Source organism: Lutra lutra, chromosome 6 (assembly GCF_902655055.1).
Source record: "Lutra lutra chromosome 6, mLutLut1.2, whole genome shotgun sequence".
Classification (NCBI taxonomy): domain Eukaryota; kingdom Metazoa; phylum Chordata; class Mammalia; order Carnivora; family Mustelidae; genus Lutra; species Lutra lutra.
The window spans coordinates 71,528,234-71,547,046 of NC_062283.1; the positions used below are offsets into that span (position 1 = coordinate 71,528,234).

Below are 18,813 nucleotides of genomic sequence, written 5' to 3' on the forward strand. Positions count from 1 at the left end.
AGTAAATAAATAAAATCTTAAAGTCTATTGCCTGATATATGTATTGCTACTCTGGTCTGTTTTATGTTTCTTCCACTTGCATGGAATATCTTTTTTCCATCCTTTCATTTTCAATGTCTATATGTGTCTTTAGGTCTAAAGTGAGTCTCTTATAGGCAGCATATAAGTAGGTCTTTTTTTTTTTTTTTCAGCCAGTATGGTGATTTAAAAATTTTAAATCTAATCATGCTATTAGTTGCTCAAAATTCTTCAGGATCAAGCTGAATTCCTTACTAAGCATCTCAGGTCCTTTGCAGAATAATGGAGCATAGGTTTTAACCTTTACTACTTGTACATTTGTACTCTTCATTTGAGTTGTTAATCTGTTAGAAATATTAAATTCTAATAAAAGGCTAGGTGCTCTAGGAATTGTTGCTGTCTTAGGCCATATTCTCTAGCCTACACATTGATCCCATAGGATTGCCCTTAATTCTCTGGATGTAGCTCACCTCTTCTATCTTGATACTTGTTCCAGTTTGTGGCTCAAACAGCTCTGTCCCTCGTCTGGTTAATTCCTACCCATACTTCAAAATTATAATTGGGTACCATTTCCATGTCAAGCTTTCCCTAACACCACCTAGGTAGAATTAATCACTTCCTTCTCTCTTTTCTCGCTGTACACTTCATAAATCTTGTGTCCCTTCTGATATTGCTCTGATATTGAAAAAGTTTGGTCCTTGGCTATTTCAGCAAGTATGTGGTTAGCTATTGAGGACAGGTGTTCATCTCTCTGTAGGTCTGTGTCAAGTCATTCACCTGCATGAGTACTAATCATCAAATCCTTGGTAAATAGGGGCACCTGGGTGGCTCAGTGGGTTAAGCCTCTGCCTTCGGATCAGGTCATGATCCCAGGGTCCTGGGATCTGAGCCCCGCATCGGGCTCTCTGCTCAGCAGGAAGCCTGCTTCCCTTCCTCTCTCTCTGCCTGCCTCTCTGCCTACTTGTGATCTCTCTCTGTCAAATAAATAAAATCTTAAAAAAAAAAAATCCTTGGTAATCTCCAAATTATTAGGTAAAATAAAAATCAGGGGTGAGAATATGTGCTAATAACTAGATTTGTTTTCTGAAATAAGAATTAACCACTTAGAAAATTCAGTCTCGGGGCACCTGGGTGGCTCAGTGGGTTAAGCCTCTGCCTTCGGATCAGGTCATGATCCCAGGGTCCTGGGATCTGAGCCCCACATCGGGCTTTCTGCTTAGCAGGGAGCCTGCTTCCCCCTCCCCCTCTGCCTGCTCTCTGCCTACTTGTGATCTCTCTCCGTCAAATAAAATTAAAAATCGTAAAAAAGAAAGAAAATTCAGTTGAAGAAAAAATTCACAGCAAGTATTTTATATACTCTTTTTTCCCCAGGATAACTTAAAAGAATATGCCGACTGTGCAAACTCATATATAATGGTTTGTTTTTCTAATGCCCCTCAGCATAGTGACACATAATAACCACTAAAAAACCTGGTCTTTATTGTTACAATCATTCATAGATCAGGTGTTTGTATTCATCTTGTTCACCCAAATTCTTCTAAAATCTACACTGCATGGTCAACTAAATTTGGCACTAGTTGAATAGTAGTTGATATATCAATAACAAACTTTTTTTCTTTCTAATTTTAATTTAGATTTAACTAACATATAGTGTATTAGTTCCAGGGGCAGAGTTTAGTGATTTATCAGTTGCATATAATACCCTGTGCTCATTACATCAAATGCCCTCCTTAAAACCCATCACCCACTAACTTTTAAGACAAATTAAGACAGACCTGTCTCTTTACCAAATAACTTTTGGCCATAAATCATATTAATCATAGATACTAACTATATTAGAAGTCCTAGACCCTCAGCTATCAGAATAAGAAAATACACTATAAATAAGTCAACAGTATTTTTATAGCTGAAAGTTTGTAATTTCCACAAGTGTTTTCATTATAGACTTATAGAGGACAGAGCTTATAGTTATACATGATAATGGAACAAATTAGAATATTTATCCTGATTTTGTTATGATTATAAAAGTCAAATAATATTTTATTATGCAGTAAAACTTTTTTAGAAAACACCTTTTTAGTAAGTCTTATCTAGAATTTAAAAATATTTAAAAAGTCTAACAAGCTTACTAGAAAAAATGAAAAGCACTGTTTGTTCTAACAAAATTTATTATGCAGTAATTACAAAGGTTAAAGACTCTTCCATCTCAAATAAAAATAACTGTTATAATTACACACATAATATAGTAGACTGATTCCAATAAATATCACAGGAAATAGTGTATTTTCAAATTGGAAAGACAAATACTTCTCATTCACAATGTTTGACATAGGAAAGCCTGTACACGTAATGGTCTGTATAAGGTCATGCTCTTAGTAACTGTCCATACAGAGCTAGCTGTTGCCAACACAGTTCTTTCAGAATGTGAAGTACCGGGCAAACCACTCCTGGCGCTGGGGATCTGGAGAAGCCACCGGGGAAGCTTCACTCTGAGGAGGACTGAATTCATAAAAAAAGAGAGACATGTAACCCAGCATTAAGCTGTTTTTCAAAACGAAAGAAAAAGCACAAAAAACATCAGCGTAGATGACCACAATTGGTTCCCTGTGTTTGATGTGTTCTGTAGATCCCTCTACACTAGATCGGTTTCTCCACTCCATGAGAGCATGAGAGTGCATCAGCAGCTCAGATGAAGTCAGTTAAGGAGGAGCCACATCAAAACAATTACAAAAAATTACAAAAAGACAAAAATCAGACAGCTGAGAAAAACTTTGAATAAAAATATTCAGGAGGAACTATCAGAAATGAGAACAAGGTAACATTCCTCTTTTTCAGCACCTTTTTATTTAATTAAAGTTTCAGAATCTGACACAAGCATTTGATTTTTTACAGATGTGTCCTCAAATGTAACTAACTAAGCCATGGCATAGTATTTTTACTACATGTATATTTATATTAAACCTTCATAATGCCATAAACAGTCTAGGGCGAAAGGAGTACCTTAAGAAGCCCATTTCCCCTCCATCTCCAAATTATATCATTTATACTTAATTCTAACTAAAGATTCTTTGGGCTAGTTGAGAAAATAAAAGAATCCCTACCGTCTTTGGGGGAAATTACAAGGCACGCAACAATGTGTAATGGAAACTCCAGTGGTCAAGTTCCTTGAGCTCATGCACATGCATCTTACTGATACCTGAACATACCCATGCACAAGGGAAAATAAGCAACACAAAATATTTAGCAGGAGGCACATTCAAAAGTGTATGTGACTATTTTTATTCTTGCTACTTTTTTCTATTTAAAATAGTCATTAACTATGTCATCACTTACCCTAGAAAAAGACTGTATCTACCTGTAAGATTATTACTAGTGACACTGCTGAGACTTAGTAGGAATAAATTAAAAAAATTTACAGCAGCACAGACTCAGTAACAGTAAGGCTACTACTAAAACAACAATACTTTGACATTATTCAATGGATTAACAATTGGGTTTCATTTAAATTCTCCTTGTTAATACATTTAATTAAGTCTGAGGTTAACTTCAAATTGGAATATCACTTGTAAAAATTTTTTTCTAAATTTATTTTTTGCTTATATCTATTGTTAAATTCCCAGAGCTTACATATTTTTTTATTTTGGCAGTAAGCATATATTTTTGTAAATAAGTCTGGTAAACAAGAAAGTGAAAAAATATATAGGAAAAACAAAAAAAATTTTTAAGTTCTGTAATAAAGATGGATTATTAGTGAAAAATTTGCTACAATATCAAAATGAAGCAGGTATCAATAAATATCAAAATTCTAAGCATACGAATTACATTAGCACCTCTTTCAGCATATAGAAAAATCAACAAGAAATTAGAAAAAAGTCTTCAGAGCCAAAAAGGAGTTCTCATTACATTAGCACCTCTTTCAGCATATAGAAAAATCAACAAGAAATTAGAAAAAAGTCTTCAGAGCCAAAAAGGAGTTCTCTAGAGAAGTGATAAATGAATTTTGAAAATCTTTCACAGTGATACTTCTTTTCCTAGGCTGGTCTTAAAGTAGCGAATTTCTGCAATGTAAGAAGGTAAATTTTTCAAGTTAAAAAAGAAAAGAAAAAATCACTGGTGAGACGGGGCTCACCTCAAAAATGTCTTGGGCTCTTTAGGTGGCACTGGCTGTGGAAGTGGTTTGCTGCTGTTGAACTCAATATCGTGGACTGGAGAATTAGGAATGGGATCCAGGCGGTTAGGATGTCCATTGCCCACTCCACCAGATTCCAGAGCACTTAGATTGGGAACACTCACAAACCTGTTTGTTGGTGACTTATCATTCTTCTTCTTTTGCTGCATTAAAAATAATACATGTGAGGATAGTCCCTGCATAAGGACAAATGAGAAAATAGGAATAGTAGAAGATATAATTTGGCATGGGTAGATTTTGGAAACTTTATGTTAAATTGGATGTTAAAATGAACCAGTGTTACCCAAAGTGTGGTCTGGGGATCCTTGGAGGTGTTCTTTATCTACATGGAATCCTTAGGACAGACATGCTGCTGGGCCAGAAAGAATGAGAAAGAAACACAGGATGGTGTTCATGGCGGGGGTGGGGGTGGGTGGGAAGAGATGGAAAGACTGTCAAAGGGAAAAGACTACTTAGAGGAAAGGGCAAAGGAGCAGGTCTTGCAGATACCATGAGGTTAAACAGATTTAGGCTAAAATTAGGAGAAGAAGGTTATAAAGTTAAACAGTTTTAAAAGGGAGGTCGGTGAACTTTAGCCTTCTGTCAAAGGGAGGCACTCCTTGCCTGAAAAAAAAAAAAGGGAATGGAAAAATGCTTGGCGAAGTAGTTTGAAACATATCCCACATTCCTACTTAAGACCTAAAGCTGACTCAAGTAACTGGTTTCAAATTTGCTGCACCATCTTTTTGAAGAGAGAAAATTAAATCTGCATAAATAGGTCTCTTTTCCCAATTGGTGGTATCAATAATTGGACCATAATCTTTTAAAAACATTTAAATGTTATAAAACAAAAGTGATCCATTTATTAAATTTCTTAGTTGGGTCTTTAAAATTAACAGCAAGAGAAATACAATCAGGTTATCAAAACCCATCAGCTTGCAAACCATTAAGTCTATTTTATTCGTACCTCTAGAATCAATGAGCATTATCTTGCTGTACACAGTAAAATTTTACATTTGCAAGATTTTTTTTTTTTAAAGATTTTATTTATTTATTTGACAGAGAGAGATCACAAGTAGACGGAGAGGAAGGCAGAGAGAGAGAGAGAGAGAGAGAGGGAAGCAGGCTCCCTGCTGAGCAGAGAGCCCGATGCGGGACTTGATCCCAGGACCCTGAGATCATGACCTGAGCCGAAGGCAGCGGCTTAACCCACTGAGCCACCCAGGCGCCCTGCAAGATATTTTTAATACCATCTTTTACAAGTTAAATTTGTGCTAATTAAATTTATGAAATATTTTTCTGCAAAATGATTCAAGTGTTTAAAAAAAACCAATAGCCTAATTGGCCTTTTTCCTTTATTTACAAAGTAATGATCTTACTATCTAGACATTGCCCTCTTTCTCTACGTCATATTCTGTGAATCACAGTCTCTGACAAAAGGTCTACTTTGCATAACTGAAAAAACAAGGGAAGAATAATGTCTTCTAGAATCACAATTATTAAAGCTGAAGTCTCTCAGAATTGAACAGATGTATCTTTTGCATTTTCTTATTCTAGTCACCAGAAGGTGTAAATAAACCTACCGTAAGTTTCTATTTGAAGGAATCAAAAGTCTCGTTGGTAAAGTTCTATAGGAATGGTTTTGTAGCTAAAAATTTAATTCCAAAAAATATATTAGAAACATTTTCATTTTATTGGGGCACCTGGGTGGTTCAGTTGTTAAGTATCTGCCTTCGGCTTGGGTCATGAGGGTCCCGGGATCGAGGGTCCCAGGGTCCCTGGATCCAGCCCTGCACCTGGCTCCCTGCTTGGCGGGAAGCCTTCTTCTCCCTCTCGCACTCCCTCTGCTTGTGTTCTCTCTTTTGCTGTCAAATAAATAAAACCTTTTAAAAAAAAGAAAATGTTTTCATCTTATTATTTGTTTCATCAAGTCTTGTAATCTTGCTTTGTAATTAAAAACATATTTCACCCTAAAATATGAACTTAAAAACTAACTATATTAATTCATTCACCAATTATGAGAGCCTTCCATGTGCCAGGTAGTATTTTAAGCTCTGTAGAATCAGCTATAGGCATCCCTACTTCAGTCGTTCTGTTTCATAAAACATTTAAGTCATTCTATGTTAAAGGCTTAAGCTTAAAATGTGGAGCAGTTTAATTTGTGAAGGGAAGATAGAGTCCATGTTCTTAACAGATAAGTTTTTATGAGCACTGAAAGTAAAAATTTCTGGCTAAGGGCTCAATAGAAATTAGGCATAAGGGGCAAATTAAATCTGAATCCCAAAATAGCTTTACCACTAGTACTTTATTTCTACTACTGATTTCTGCCAAAAGATATGTAATCCCTATAAAGCCAATATACATAATTAATTCGTTATTTGCTTTATTCAGTTATTTGTGGCCACTTGCAGAAAATGTGATGAAATTTGCAACTGAATACCTACCATACCATAGGAAGCTATGGTACAAAGATGTGTAAGACTTAGCCATGTCCATTTCACTTGCCTATAATGCTCTTCTATCTGTCCTGAGAGAGTAACAAAGTCTTAGAATAGACCATTTTCAATTTTAAGTGTCAAGAAAGGTACTAAGACTGGGAGAAGTAAAGCACTTCTCCAAAGACTGGTAGGCAACAAGGCTCATTAACATCGCAGGCCTAAGCCTTAAATTAGGGAGTGCTGTTAGGTATACAGGGCTAGAGTACCTTTCAGGACCTCATAGAGGATAGTGAACACCAAGAAAATGATGTTCGTTTTCTTTGGAGATGTGAAAAACCAAATGACAGAAACCAAGGTTTTACAATAATGTCTTAAGGAGTATGAATTCTCAACAAAAATATTAATCTCATTCTGTGAAAATGTATACATAAAAAATTCATAGATTTTAATCCTAAATACTAAATTTAAGATTTGGAAGGTTTATCCTATGCTGCTCTGAATATTAAAAATTTTAAACAAGTTTTAAACTACATCCCTGTTTTATAGTGTTTATAGCACATACCTTAGTCAATGGATTAATAACACCAACAGTAGGGCTTGAGTTAAACACTTTGTTGAAGTTAGTTTCTCGATTGACTAATTCCAGCTGATAAAACTTATTATCCTCCTAAGCAAAAGAATTATAAACACCACTTAGACATTTTCTATTGAAAATTTAACACTGTTTAAATGCCATTTCATTCAGAATTTACTATAATACCTGAGTGAGGATTTATATACCTTGTTCATCAAAGATTTCTAGATTTGACTGCTAGTGACTTAATAACTGCTGGTGGGAAGGTTTTCAAAACTTTTCAAAACCGTGTGCTTTGGGGTTCTTCTCTACCCATTAATAACTTTTTTCTCCAGGACTGGATCTAAATATTTTATTTGGCCCTATTCTCTGTTCCAAAGGGCTGACTATGCAGTCTGAGCAGCTTAACTTACATTCATGGAGTTGTGTATATGGTTTTGTTGTTTCTATAAAGGTGACACTGATTATCATTATTCTTCAGTACGGGAAATACATTTGATCTTGCCTAATCTCCTCTCAGAGACCTCAGTGTTGACTTTTGAACAACAAAGTTTTGATCTGTATGGGTCCACTTACATGCTGATTTTCTTTTTTTTACATTTTTTTGGATGAATGAAGTACTATAAGTGTTATTCTGTCTAATGGTTTTTAAAGTAACATTCTTCTCTCCAGCTTTACTGTCAGAATATGGTATATAATACATATAATATAAAAATTAGGTGTTAATTGACTTTGTTATCAGTAAGGCTTCCGGTCAACAGTAGTTTATTAGTAATCCAGTTTTCGGGCAGTTAAGTTATATGTGGATTTTCAACTATGCAGGGAGTTGGTGCCCCATAACCCCTGCACTGTTCAAGGGTTGACTGTACTACAGCAGTTCTAATCACTGACCAGAGAAAAAGTGACCTATATACAGTTAAATCCTTTGCCTTTTACTTCACCACCAACATGTGTCAACTGAACAGACTGTAAGAAGTAAACACATGAGTGTGAAATGCATGACTGTGCTCTAGTAGAACCAGATACTTCATACCCTTCTTAGTTACCACTGTCATTTGCACCAATCTCAGCCCATGTGCTTCAGAGTCCGCAGAATTGGTGTGTAGTAGGAAGAGTGTAGAACAACCCTTACCCGGATTTCTAATCTGTCACTAACTAGCTACATTGCTTTGTGTTTGCTTTATTCTTTGAAGTCTAATACCTATCCTGTTGTGAGGATAAAATACAACTATATCTTTAACATCTGTTCACTAAGAACTGGAAAAGCTATTTCTCGCATAGATGAAATAAATTACATTTAATCCCTGTGCTAACTTCATGTGTGGAATAGAAGGTAATCAGAGGAATCTATGAGGACTGTGCTCATGTTCACAATGCCTGGAAAATCCTGCCAATGTCTGCTCCTGGGTTCCATAAGGAACTCCAATTGAAAACTGGCTGCTTTTAGCAGGAACTTAATAGTCCCAGCCAACAGGATGACTTTCCTAAATGCCAAAAAAGAGAAGTTAAAGAAAAGGCTTCAGAAATAAATGCTTCTAGGCTCTCTTTGCATGCTAACATCCATAGTTTTCAGTTGAAGAGATCAATGAACCAGTAGAGTGATTAGCATTCTATTTTTAGTTTTACCCTGAAAAAAAATTTTTTTTTAGTGACTGTAAAAATTATTTTAAGTATTGATCAGGATATATAATTTTAGAAAACTCTAAAATGTTTTATGAGTTATTAAGACATTTGCATATTTCTTATTCTTCCATCCAAGTACTAACCAAGCCCAACCCTGCTTAGCTTCGGAGATCAGACGAGATTAGGTGCGTTCAGGGTGGTATGGCCATAGACTGTATTTCTCATTCTTGAAGAATAATGAAGTCAGTTTATTTATTGTTAAAACTGTATTTCCTTCCCTAATGGACTGCTCAGAGACCCTAACACCTCATTGGACCAAGATTCTCAAGAGAGGGGCGCTGGGTGGCTCAGTCATTAAGCATCTGCTTTTGGCTCAGGTCATGATCCCAGGACCCTGGGATTGAGCCCCACAGCCTCCCTGCTCAGCAGAGAGCCTGCTTCTCCCTCACCCACTCTTCTTACTTGTGTTCCCTCTCTGTGTGTCTCTGTCAAATAAATAAATAAAATCTTAAAAAAAAAAAAAAAAAAAAGACTCTCAAGAGAGAGCCTGTACCTTCTCTTAGTTAGAACCCTAAGAAAATGGATCCCTTTCCCCATGGAGTATCTCCCTGGATCAGGGTAAAATAATACAACTAGCTGAAGTACACAGTGCAGGCTAATGTATGCATGTGTTCCTTCCTATCCAATTCTAATTCTAGATGAACAATACACACCTTCAATAACATATTAACTGTATGTTGCCAATGACATTATTTTAAACATAAAATAAGTACTAAGGACTTTTCAAAAAATACTGAAAAGAGGCACAATCCTCTTAATACCAAATTTAAAATTACTTTATATTTCTTATCCTTATTCATGAACATTTTTAATAAACTTTAAATCACAATGCACATATCTTATACTTTCAATTTTCATTTAGCATTACTTAATACTTAGCCAATAGACTGTTGATTGGCAAACATGGTAACTAAAATGATTATATCCCTCCCACCCCCAAATCTTACAATTAGTTTCTTTATGACTTGGTCTCTTTCTGTAAGCATGGCTTTTAATTCTGTAATCATCTGTATATCTTCTGGTTTTGATTCTCTCATTAGATATTTTTCTTCCATTTCTTCTAGTCTGAAACAAGAAACCTTTTAGTTCATTGACAGGATTCAGACACATTCTTCTGTAATATCTACATTATTCAAATTAGTCCAATTGAACACATACAAAATTTAAAAGCAAACTTTTTTCCTTAAAATTTTTCAACATAATAACTTGATTGTCTCAAATAGCTGTAGTGTTATTAAAGGCTCTAAGGGGGTAAATGATGTTATTAAAGACTTTACAGATTACTTTCAGAAGAATTCACCCATTGTAAGTCATTCAACAGTATGTTAGGATGAGGTGAGGTAAGCTCTGTATAAGAAATGATATACTGAATAATAGTAAGGTCTAAACATAGGTATGATGCTGGAATTGTGGTTTCACCATCAGGAGAACTTACCAAAATACACTCCTGTGTGATGACATAAGGCTTGGTAACATAGAAAAGGGACAAGAAAAGATACAGAGGAAAGGGAAACAAAGGACACATACACGACATCATTCTTTCCTGGTTTACGGGAAACACAATTTAAAAATTCTGTATGATCAGCTAATACATAAACACTGTAAAAAAGATTCATCAGATAAGATAATTATTTTCTAGGCTGCTTCTGCCCCAAATGAGATGAGACGGCAATAGGCCTGAATGCCTTTGAAGACTCTAGAATAACGAAGGTTCAAAAAAAAAAAAAAAAAGACTCTAGAATAGAGGCCACCTTTTATGAGCAGAGGCACCACAGGCCCTGCAGAGTCTAAAAATATCGATATCGGACAGGGAAGACTGAAGAGTATGCAAATGGAAACCGCTGGATCAACTAGGGGTTTGGGCGGGGGGAGCAGAACATTTAAAGTAAAAGGACAGAATGTAAGCTCAATAAAAATCATGGTGAATGAAGATACACATAGAAATGTATTCAACACACACTGAATAACTTCTAGACAATCTATCATCTGGGAATCAGTGATCTACTCCCACTTCCCAATTCTAAAGGGGTACAAGAATCTCTGTATTTTAGGAATTTTAGTAAAAAACTCCACTAACTCGGCCCAACCTAAAGTTCTAATCTCTTGGGTTCGGGAAGATATGTGGGTAAAGGGAGGTGTGGGGTTAGGAAGTCAATGTCTCAGGGTCAGAGATGACTTTGTCAATTCAGCTTGAGGTTAGTTTCACGATCTTTTATTCTTTTGTGATAACGTAGGCTGAGTGAAAAATCTGCTTCACTTGCTCACACAGAGGGACCTTTGCATTTTATCATGATATGGCATTTTACGGGCAAAATTTTAAGAAGCCTGAGAAACAATGATCTGGTCAAGGAAGAAGGCATTGGGTTTATACCAGAGTTGCCACAAGATGTCACTGTGGTACTTTACTGTTAAAAGCAAAAGAAGATTTTTGAACTGCTTCCTATAGCTGAACAAAAATACTTGGCAGTAAGTAAAGAGTTGCTAAAAAGCTCAATTTAATGCCTTATTTAAAACTATTATTAAACAAAATAACAAATAAAACTATTATTTCTATTCTTTTGTTCTAGTACAATGAGAAGTTAAAGTAAAGGGAGTCTAAAACAGTCACTTAAAATCCCTGAACCATCTTTTTTGCTCTGGTGTATGTTCTACATACATTCTGCATGCATATGTTCTACATATACCTCAATTCTAGTGTATGTTTTTATTTACCTACAAAATTGTTATCAGTTAAATATCACCAAAAAAACTTTAAAAAGATACCTTGATATTAAAAGGGAAAAAATAATTGATTACATTGAAGAAACAATTCATATAAATACAAATGGGAAAGCATTAAAGGAGAGAACAAGTAATAAGATCTAGATTTAAATTGCAAATATACTTCCAGAATTGCTAAGTCTTTCAAAATTCTAATAGAACACGTGGTATTACTCTGATCCATTTCAAGTCAAAGCCTGGTCCCTTTCTTCCGCTGCCCCCAGCAGCTCTCTAGACCTGCCTGGTTTCCCAAAGACTAGGGGTTAACAGCTGGTGCTACAGGGAATGATCTTACTTTGTTCTTTAATCTTTCTGGTCACAAGAAGGAAGCGTCTTAGTGTGGTTCTGTATCTTAAACGGCCTTCACAACATATGCTTATCACCCTATTTCACAGGGCTCAGGCTGGCCTGCAGCAGCAACAGCTAGCTAGAATCTAATAACATTGTTTTATTGTCACATAATTTACATATTTATAATTATGGCCTAGCTTCTATTTAGAAAATGGATACAATTTTTCAGTAGTGATAATGGTTTTACTGCAGAAATAATCAAATCTTCCTGTTAAATTTTTAAGTTACAATGAATCAATTAAAAATATGAAAACAGTATCAAAGATAGTCAGAAATGATCAAATTCTGAAAGATTAAAGCCTGGAAAACATTGTTTTGAGGGAAACATACAAGTTAATCTTTTACTCAAAATATAGATTTCCATTAAAAGAAATACAGAGAGAAAACACAAGTAAAACATATATAAGTCTAATTAGGTCACTGTTGGATTCTCCCCAGGCATGCATGCCCTGATTTTTTTTTTTTCTCTAACAATATATAGGTCAATGTCCAGGGTTCGTGAACAACACAAACCAAAAATATGAATACCTAAAAAAGTTGTATGAAATGCATAAAAATGTTTTCGAGGTGGCAGTTCTCCCATGCTTTTTTAAAAAAATAATTGACAAAGTCAGTAAATTGAGATTCTAGGGCAAACAACAGTATTGGCACAGAGGTATTTTAGAATCTTAATTGTATAAGGATGAACTCTATTATACCATCCTCTCTGGAATTTAAGAAAAGAAATATATAACGGAAGAAATTCAATGTTGCACCTTTCTTTCCCCATAATTTTTGGGCATGGACTCTGATGCATGACAATAGAAATACTTTTTCCTTACATCACAAAGTTTATGAACACACCAGAATGGTAATTTAAAAAACAAACAACAACAAAGAACAATAAGGTATGGATAAAAGAACTCAAACAACTTTTAAAGAGTAAGTCATTCTGGCATGGTAGAGTGTTACTCTTCAATTAGGGATTCCTGATCTACTTAACAGACCTGTACAGAAAATTTGATGTTTCCCCCAAGAAGAAACTATCTTTTGTTCCAGTACAGTGAGAAAATGTAAACTTAGACAAACAATAATTATCTCTGAACCCCCTTTTCTGCATAAAAAAGATCGAATATGATTCCAAGTTCTATATATGTTTAGATTTAGCTTAAAGTTCTTTAAAACCATTCATTCTCTCATTTGTTTCTAAACAAAAACTGCGACATATTAGACACAAGGTTTTTACTACAGTATCACTCAAAAATAAAACTATTTCTATAGAATACCCAAAAATCTAAGACTTTAGCATCCAGCATTAGAAAAGAGGTTTTTTAGTTATCATTCCATAAGAGCTACAGAACTCATTACTATTCCTACAATGTTTAGATGATACTTTCTGGTCTTTAAATTTCTAGTCCCCTCTTCCCTGATGTCCAAACAGGATTTGGGGTGGGAACAGAAGCAAGAAGCTTCCAGGTGCCCCAGAGGCCACTCACTCCAGGATTCAGCCTGACCCATGTTCGTTTCTCCAGTCCTTCCACTACCGCCCACTTCCACAAATCCACAGGGTTTTTCCAATTTCAAAGATTTAATGTCAGCCTGCGTTTGGTTAGGAACTTCAGTAAGGTGCCCTTAGTCCTTTGCAACAGGCTGAGAACATTCCAGTCTTGTCCCCCAACCTCCTTAAGCTGGGATGCACTCTTCTTGCTCACCACCTCTGATCTAAGCTATTCAGCAGATTCAAGCAGGCTTCATTTAGGGATATGGAACAGAAATATCCAGTTGTATAAAACTGTGCTTTCCAGTATGGTAGTCAGTAGGCCATATGTGGCTATTTATAGTTGAATTAAAATTAAATGAAAAATTCAATTCCTTGGTTGTACTAACCACAATTCAAATGCTTAACTGCCACTGTGTGTGGCTAATAACAATTGTACTGGACAGAGCAAATATAGGACATTTTCATTACCACAGAAAATCTACTGGACAGTGCTGGTCCAAATACATTGGTATGTATGTTTGGCTTCAACTAAAAGAATAAATACCTAAGCTAAAGACTAATTATATGATAGTGGTAGTTTTCTGTTGAAAAAAGAAATACAGTCGGTTAGCATGGACCTAATCTAACCTAGCATAAAACAAATGGTAGATCTAGAAAAGCAGATAAACTATTTGACTCATGAGTAATACTAGTTCTTTGATCATTAAAAAAATCACAATATAAAGAAGTAATTTGTTATCTACTGAAAATTCATAATGTGTAAAATCACATAAAACAGAATAAAGTAGAAACAAACCTTTAATCTTTGTAAATTAACATTCCTAAGGAGACAGGACACATGGACAGACAGAGGTTATTCTTTCTGTGAGCATGTTTTGTCAGACTGTGAAGAGGGGGATGCCAGGACTTCAGCCTCTGTCCAATGAGGCCGAGAGAAGGGAAAGTAAACAGCAGGGTTTATTCTAATTTTTGCAAAATGCCCAAGATTATGAGCACTTACTGTGGCTCAAAAGTATTTAAAAAATTACCTCCCAAACACTAAAGAATCACTTTGACTGGGAAAATGATCTCATGAGTCTCCTCAACATTTCAAGTGTTAAATCATGAAGTAGTACATGCTATAGGGAATCCTCAAAAAAATTCATTCAGGAAACATTAGAGTGCCTATTAATGTGAAAATTCTGTGTGTATCCAGGAGAGGGTATCTCACTTCAGGAGCTGCTGAAGTAAACGCCAACCACTCGGGGCTGGGGGAGCAAGGTGAGGGGAGCAAGGTAGGGGGGTGTCTGTTTTTTGTTTCAGTTTAAGTGAGTGTGGGTATATATACTACATATATGTAGTAATATTTACCATGAGACTTAATTAGTTAAATGGGTAAAATGTGAGAAGATGAGTTTGAGATTGGGGGAAGGTAATCAGGTAGTAATGACATAGATTATTCTAGACTGTAAACACAGAATCAGAAGGAAACTGAGGTCGGTGTGGCTGACATGGGAGGATAAGGCACAGTGACAATAGGAGTTTTAAGTTTTACTTGGAGACTAAAGTTAATGGGATTAGTCATATTTTGACTTTACTGAAGTATATATATATTTTTATGCAGCTTTTTTAACTGGTTAGAAGAGAGACTAAAGGTGAATAAATCATTAGCAGCAGCAGCTTAGAATAGACTAATTCTGAGATCATTTAAGTTGAACTAGAGTTCAGGCCTCAGAGTTGGGAGTGAATGCTATCTGCACAGTGGTTGTTAACAGTGTAAGTGTGTAGGAAAGAGAGGGGCTGTTAAATACTTCCTTAAAACATTAAGCAATAATTAGAAATCTTGGTTTTAACAATATTGGAGTTACTATATATGAGTGACTATTTCTGATGTTTTATTTTCATTAATTTTTAAAATCAAAATTAAATGCTTGTTTTAAGAACTCCAACAATATCTATATAGAGTACAAAAAATACAAAGGAAGATTTTGCTCTTCCCCACCTCTAATATGGTGTAATCTACTCCCTAGAGGGAAGTACTATCATTAAAATTTTGTATTTGTTTTTTAAGCTCTTTTGTTTATTTGTATATAAAACATGTATTATTAGTGCATGTATGGGATCATAATATTCCTATTGGCCCCAATATGCTCTTTTTCCTTAACATTATACAATGGACATCTCTAGAGTTTTCAGCATAGTGTGACAGCTCAGGATTCTGAGGGACAAGCTTTAGGCCAGGACTGTCCTAGTGGAACTGCAGCTGTGGCAGCTGAGAGCCACTCAACTGTCTTATCCTCATTAATGAAAATATCACATTACAATTACCATCTGTAATACAGCACTTAAGATTTCTTTTTAAAGTATCAATTAGATTTAAAAGAGTAGCTAATCTGAGGTTAGACACAGTCTCCTCAGTTTATTTCCCACATATGAATTTTCTTTAATACAATATGACTTACGACACTTGTAAAGCTGCATTTATTTCCTTGAGTAGCTCGTTAGTCTTATTAAAATCTGCCCGCATGATATTTTTCTCTCTGAGATGGTCTGCTGTCATGACATCCAGCTCTTTTTCAAGTCTCTTGTTTAAATCTTGTTCATGCAACCTGTTTAATTTATTTTTAGTTAAGAATATGTTATTCTGAGGTCAAGCTTTCAAAACTTTCTATACTCTACCAAATTTGAAATAGTTTTAGGTATAATATATAGAAAATTAACGGAAACAGCCTAAAGTAAGTTACTTACTTTGCTCTAATCTTCTAGCTTGTTAAAGTTGTCTCCTTTAATGCTTTTTAAATTCTATTTTATAAAGAGTTTAGTTAATAATACAATTTCCAAAGTTACTGAATGCATACACATTGTTCAAAATACAAACACTTCATCTATGTTCTAAATTAGAGCAGTCAAGAAAAAAAGTAAGAAGTGGTCTTCAATATCTGCTAGAAGACAGTCTAGTCGTAAAAATAGGCTTGTATTTCTAACTACTATACAACAGTCTTTTAGATAACGCTGTATATTCCTTCTATCTATTGTAATTAATGGCATACCTCATCTGTTGGTTAGATTCACTTCGTATTCTGAGAATTTCTTTCCCCTTAAATTCCAGTTCTTTGGTTAGGGCACTTATGTTTTCATGAAGGTGCTGCACCTCCTTATCCAAGTCTGAGATGTGATGCTCTCTGTGCCTTAATTCCTCTTGTAGGTCTGTTATTCTACACATATGTTCCTTACTCTGCAAAGTACAAATAATTTTTTTTAAGTCACCTCTATGCAGATTAAGAGTCACATGCCCTGCTGACAGAGCAAGCCAGAAGCCCTACAAATAATTCTTAAAAGTTTCCTAATATTTGCTTTCTGCATTTATCTAAGGGAAAGAAAATGACATACTGGAATGCCAAATGTAATGACACTGCTTTAAAACCAAACTGCTAAAATAAAACCTAAAGACCTCTTCTATTCCCATCTGTAAGAAGTGTTTATACAGATACAGTTTATATGGATATTATCAGGGTGACAAGAGGCCCAAAAGACCATAAAAGCACATCTCCCACACACTTTACAGATGAGGAAACGAATACCCAAGAGATATCTGTCCAAGGATGATTTATAATAAACAACAGAGCTGAGATTAGAATGCAGGGCCCCTACACACTCACCAAGTTATATGGGCTTACAATAAAATGCTGGCACCATTGTCCCTTCATTTAAAAAGGCCCTGCATCAGGGAGGCTAGGCGCGCACACACACACACACACACACACACACACACACATATCCTATGGCTCAGGAAGCAGACTTTCTGCTTAGTGTTGATGTAGCAGTTACCTTGTCTGAAAGATAAGCTCCCTTCCATTTTCCTAGAAGTTACCATTTTCCTAGAAGTTTTTTCCTAGAAGTTACCATTTTCTACAATGTCTATCTATAAATTGTCAATTCCAGTGTTGGCCTAGTTAGGAGAAAATAAAACTTCCCTCCATGGTTATAAAGTGACTCATTTAAAAGATCATAGCAATGAAGAGAAAATTTGAGCTGATCATTTAACAGAGTTAAAGACTAACAAAGTCAAAGTTTTAAGTCTAACAAATGAGGGTCTTTATTGCACTATGCCTAGAAATCCATCCATCCATCCATCCAGACATTTAAGGTCATAAACTCTAACTGAAGGAAGTACACTTGGCCAAAGAGTAAAGTTTAAAAAGCATAAGTAGTGCCTGTGTTAGAGTGATATGGAAATATCAGTTATCTTTTTTCTTGAGCACCTGCTACCTCTATGGTTATGCTATCCAGTATGACTACTTAAATTCAAGTTCAAATTATTTAAAAATTGGGATGCCTGGGTGGCTCAGTTGGTTAAGCAGCTGCCTTCGGCTCAGGTCATGATCCCAGCGTCCTGGGATGAAGTCCCACATCGGGCTCCTTGCCCAGCAGGGAGCCTGCTTCTCCCTCTGCCTCTGTCTGCCTGTGCTCGCTCTCTCGCTCTCTCTCTGACAAATGAATAAATAAAATCTTTAAAAAAATTTATTTAAAAATTAAACAAAACCAGACACATAAGTCACACTAGACATATGACCATGTGGCCAGTGACTACCATAGTGGATAGAACAGATATAGAACAGGTCTATCGTCTTGGAAAGTTCTATATACAGTACTGTTTCATAGTGTTCTGTCTTCACTCTTCAAATTATTTATATTTCGTCTGCTTTCTTAAAATGCAAGTAAAACTCAAAATATTCGATTAAAAATTCATAAAATAAGATGAATTTTATGACCAATATGCTAAAGTCAAGTTACCGATTTCCCTTTAAAAATAAGACTCTTCAATATAGATGATAAATAATAACTAGTGAAAATACTAGTTATTACAAAATAATTTTCAGAAAACTGTCAACATTCAAATCTATTCACATTTAAGGAATCATCACATAACAGAATGTCCTCCTTTACCTGTCTTCTGCTGATGTCTATGCTTCGCTCTAATTCCATTTTAGCAGCTGCCAATTCTTGATGATGACTGTGCCGTAACAAATCAACTGCAGCTGCATGTTGATGGTTTAATTCTGAGCGTAAGGAAGCTGGAATACAAGGGGAATAAAAACTGTCCATGTATTTTAGAAATATTATTGATACTTCACATAAAAATTGTAAAAGTCACAGAATATTATTTTTTTAAATTAGGACACTTGTGTATGCCCATTTAGATATCCTAGACTATCACAGAATATCATGAATTTAAAGGTCTTCTAGTTTTGGTAAGGATAAGAAAATTTTCAGCTGCTCAAACGGATCAAGGTGTTTCATATAGGCTTTTGATTTGCCAGTAAGGTGTGAAAGGAGACAAAAATTTTTTTTTTTTTTAAAC

General features: G+C 35.3%; 1 protein-coding gene across 9 annotated transcripts in view; it reads right to left on the reverse strand.

Annotated features, from left to right (window-relative positions):
• Nucleotides 1–2,168: 2,168 nt before the first annotated feature.
• Nucleotides 2,169–18,813, reverse strand: part of FAM184A (family with sequence similarity 184 member A) — a 115,931-nt gene continuing 99,286 nt past the window's right edge. The window contains exons 12-19 of one of the 9 annotated variants that reach the window (XR_007128103.1): nucleotides 18,399–18,526; nucleotides 16,502–16,686; nucleotides 15,914–16,060; nucleotides 9,829–9,946; nucleotides 7,187–7,291; nucleotides 4,148–4,383; nucleotides 3,120–3,214; nucleotides 2,169–2,517 (exon numbers count right to left, since the gene is read on the reverse strand). Coding sequence is in view for 7 of the 9 variants with exons in the window: in XM_047733405.1 (XP_047589361.1) it covers nucleotides 2,436–2,517; nucleotides 4,148–4,383; nucleotides 7,187–7,291; nucleotides 9,829–9,946; nucleotides 15,914–16,060; nucleotides 16,502–16,686; nucleotides 18,399–18,526 (1,001 nt within the window). In the remaining 2 variants the exon portion in view is untranslated. The other 8 variants (XM_047733410.1, XM_047733406.1, XM_047733408.1 and 5 more) reach the window with 8 other exon arrangements.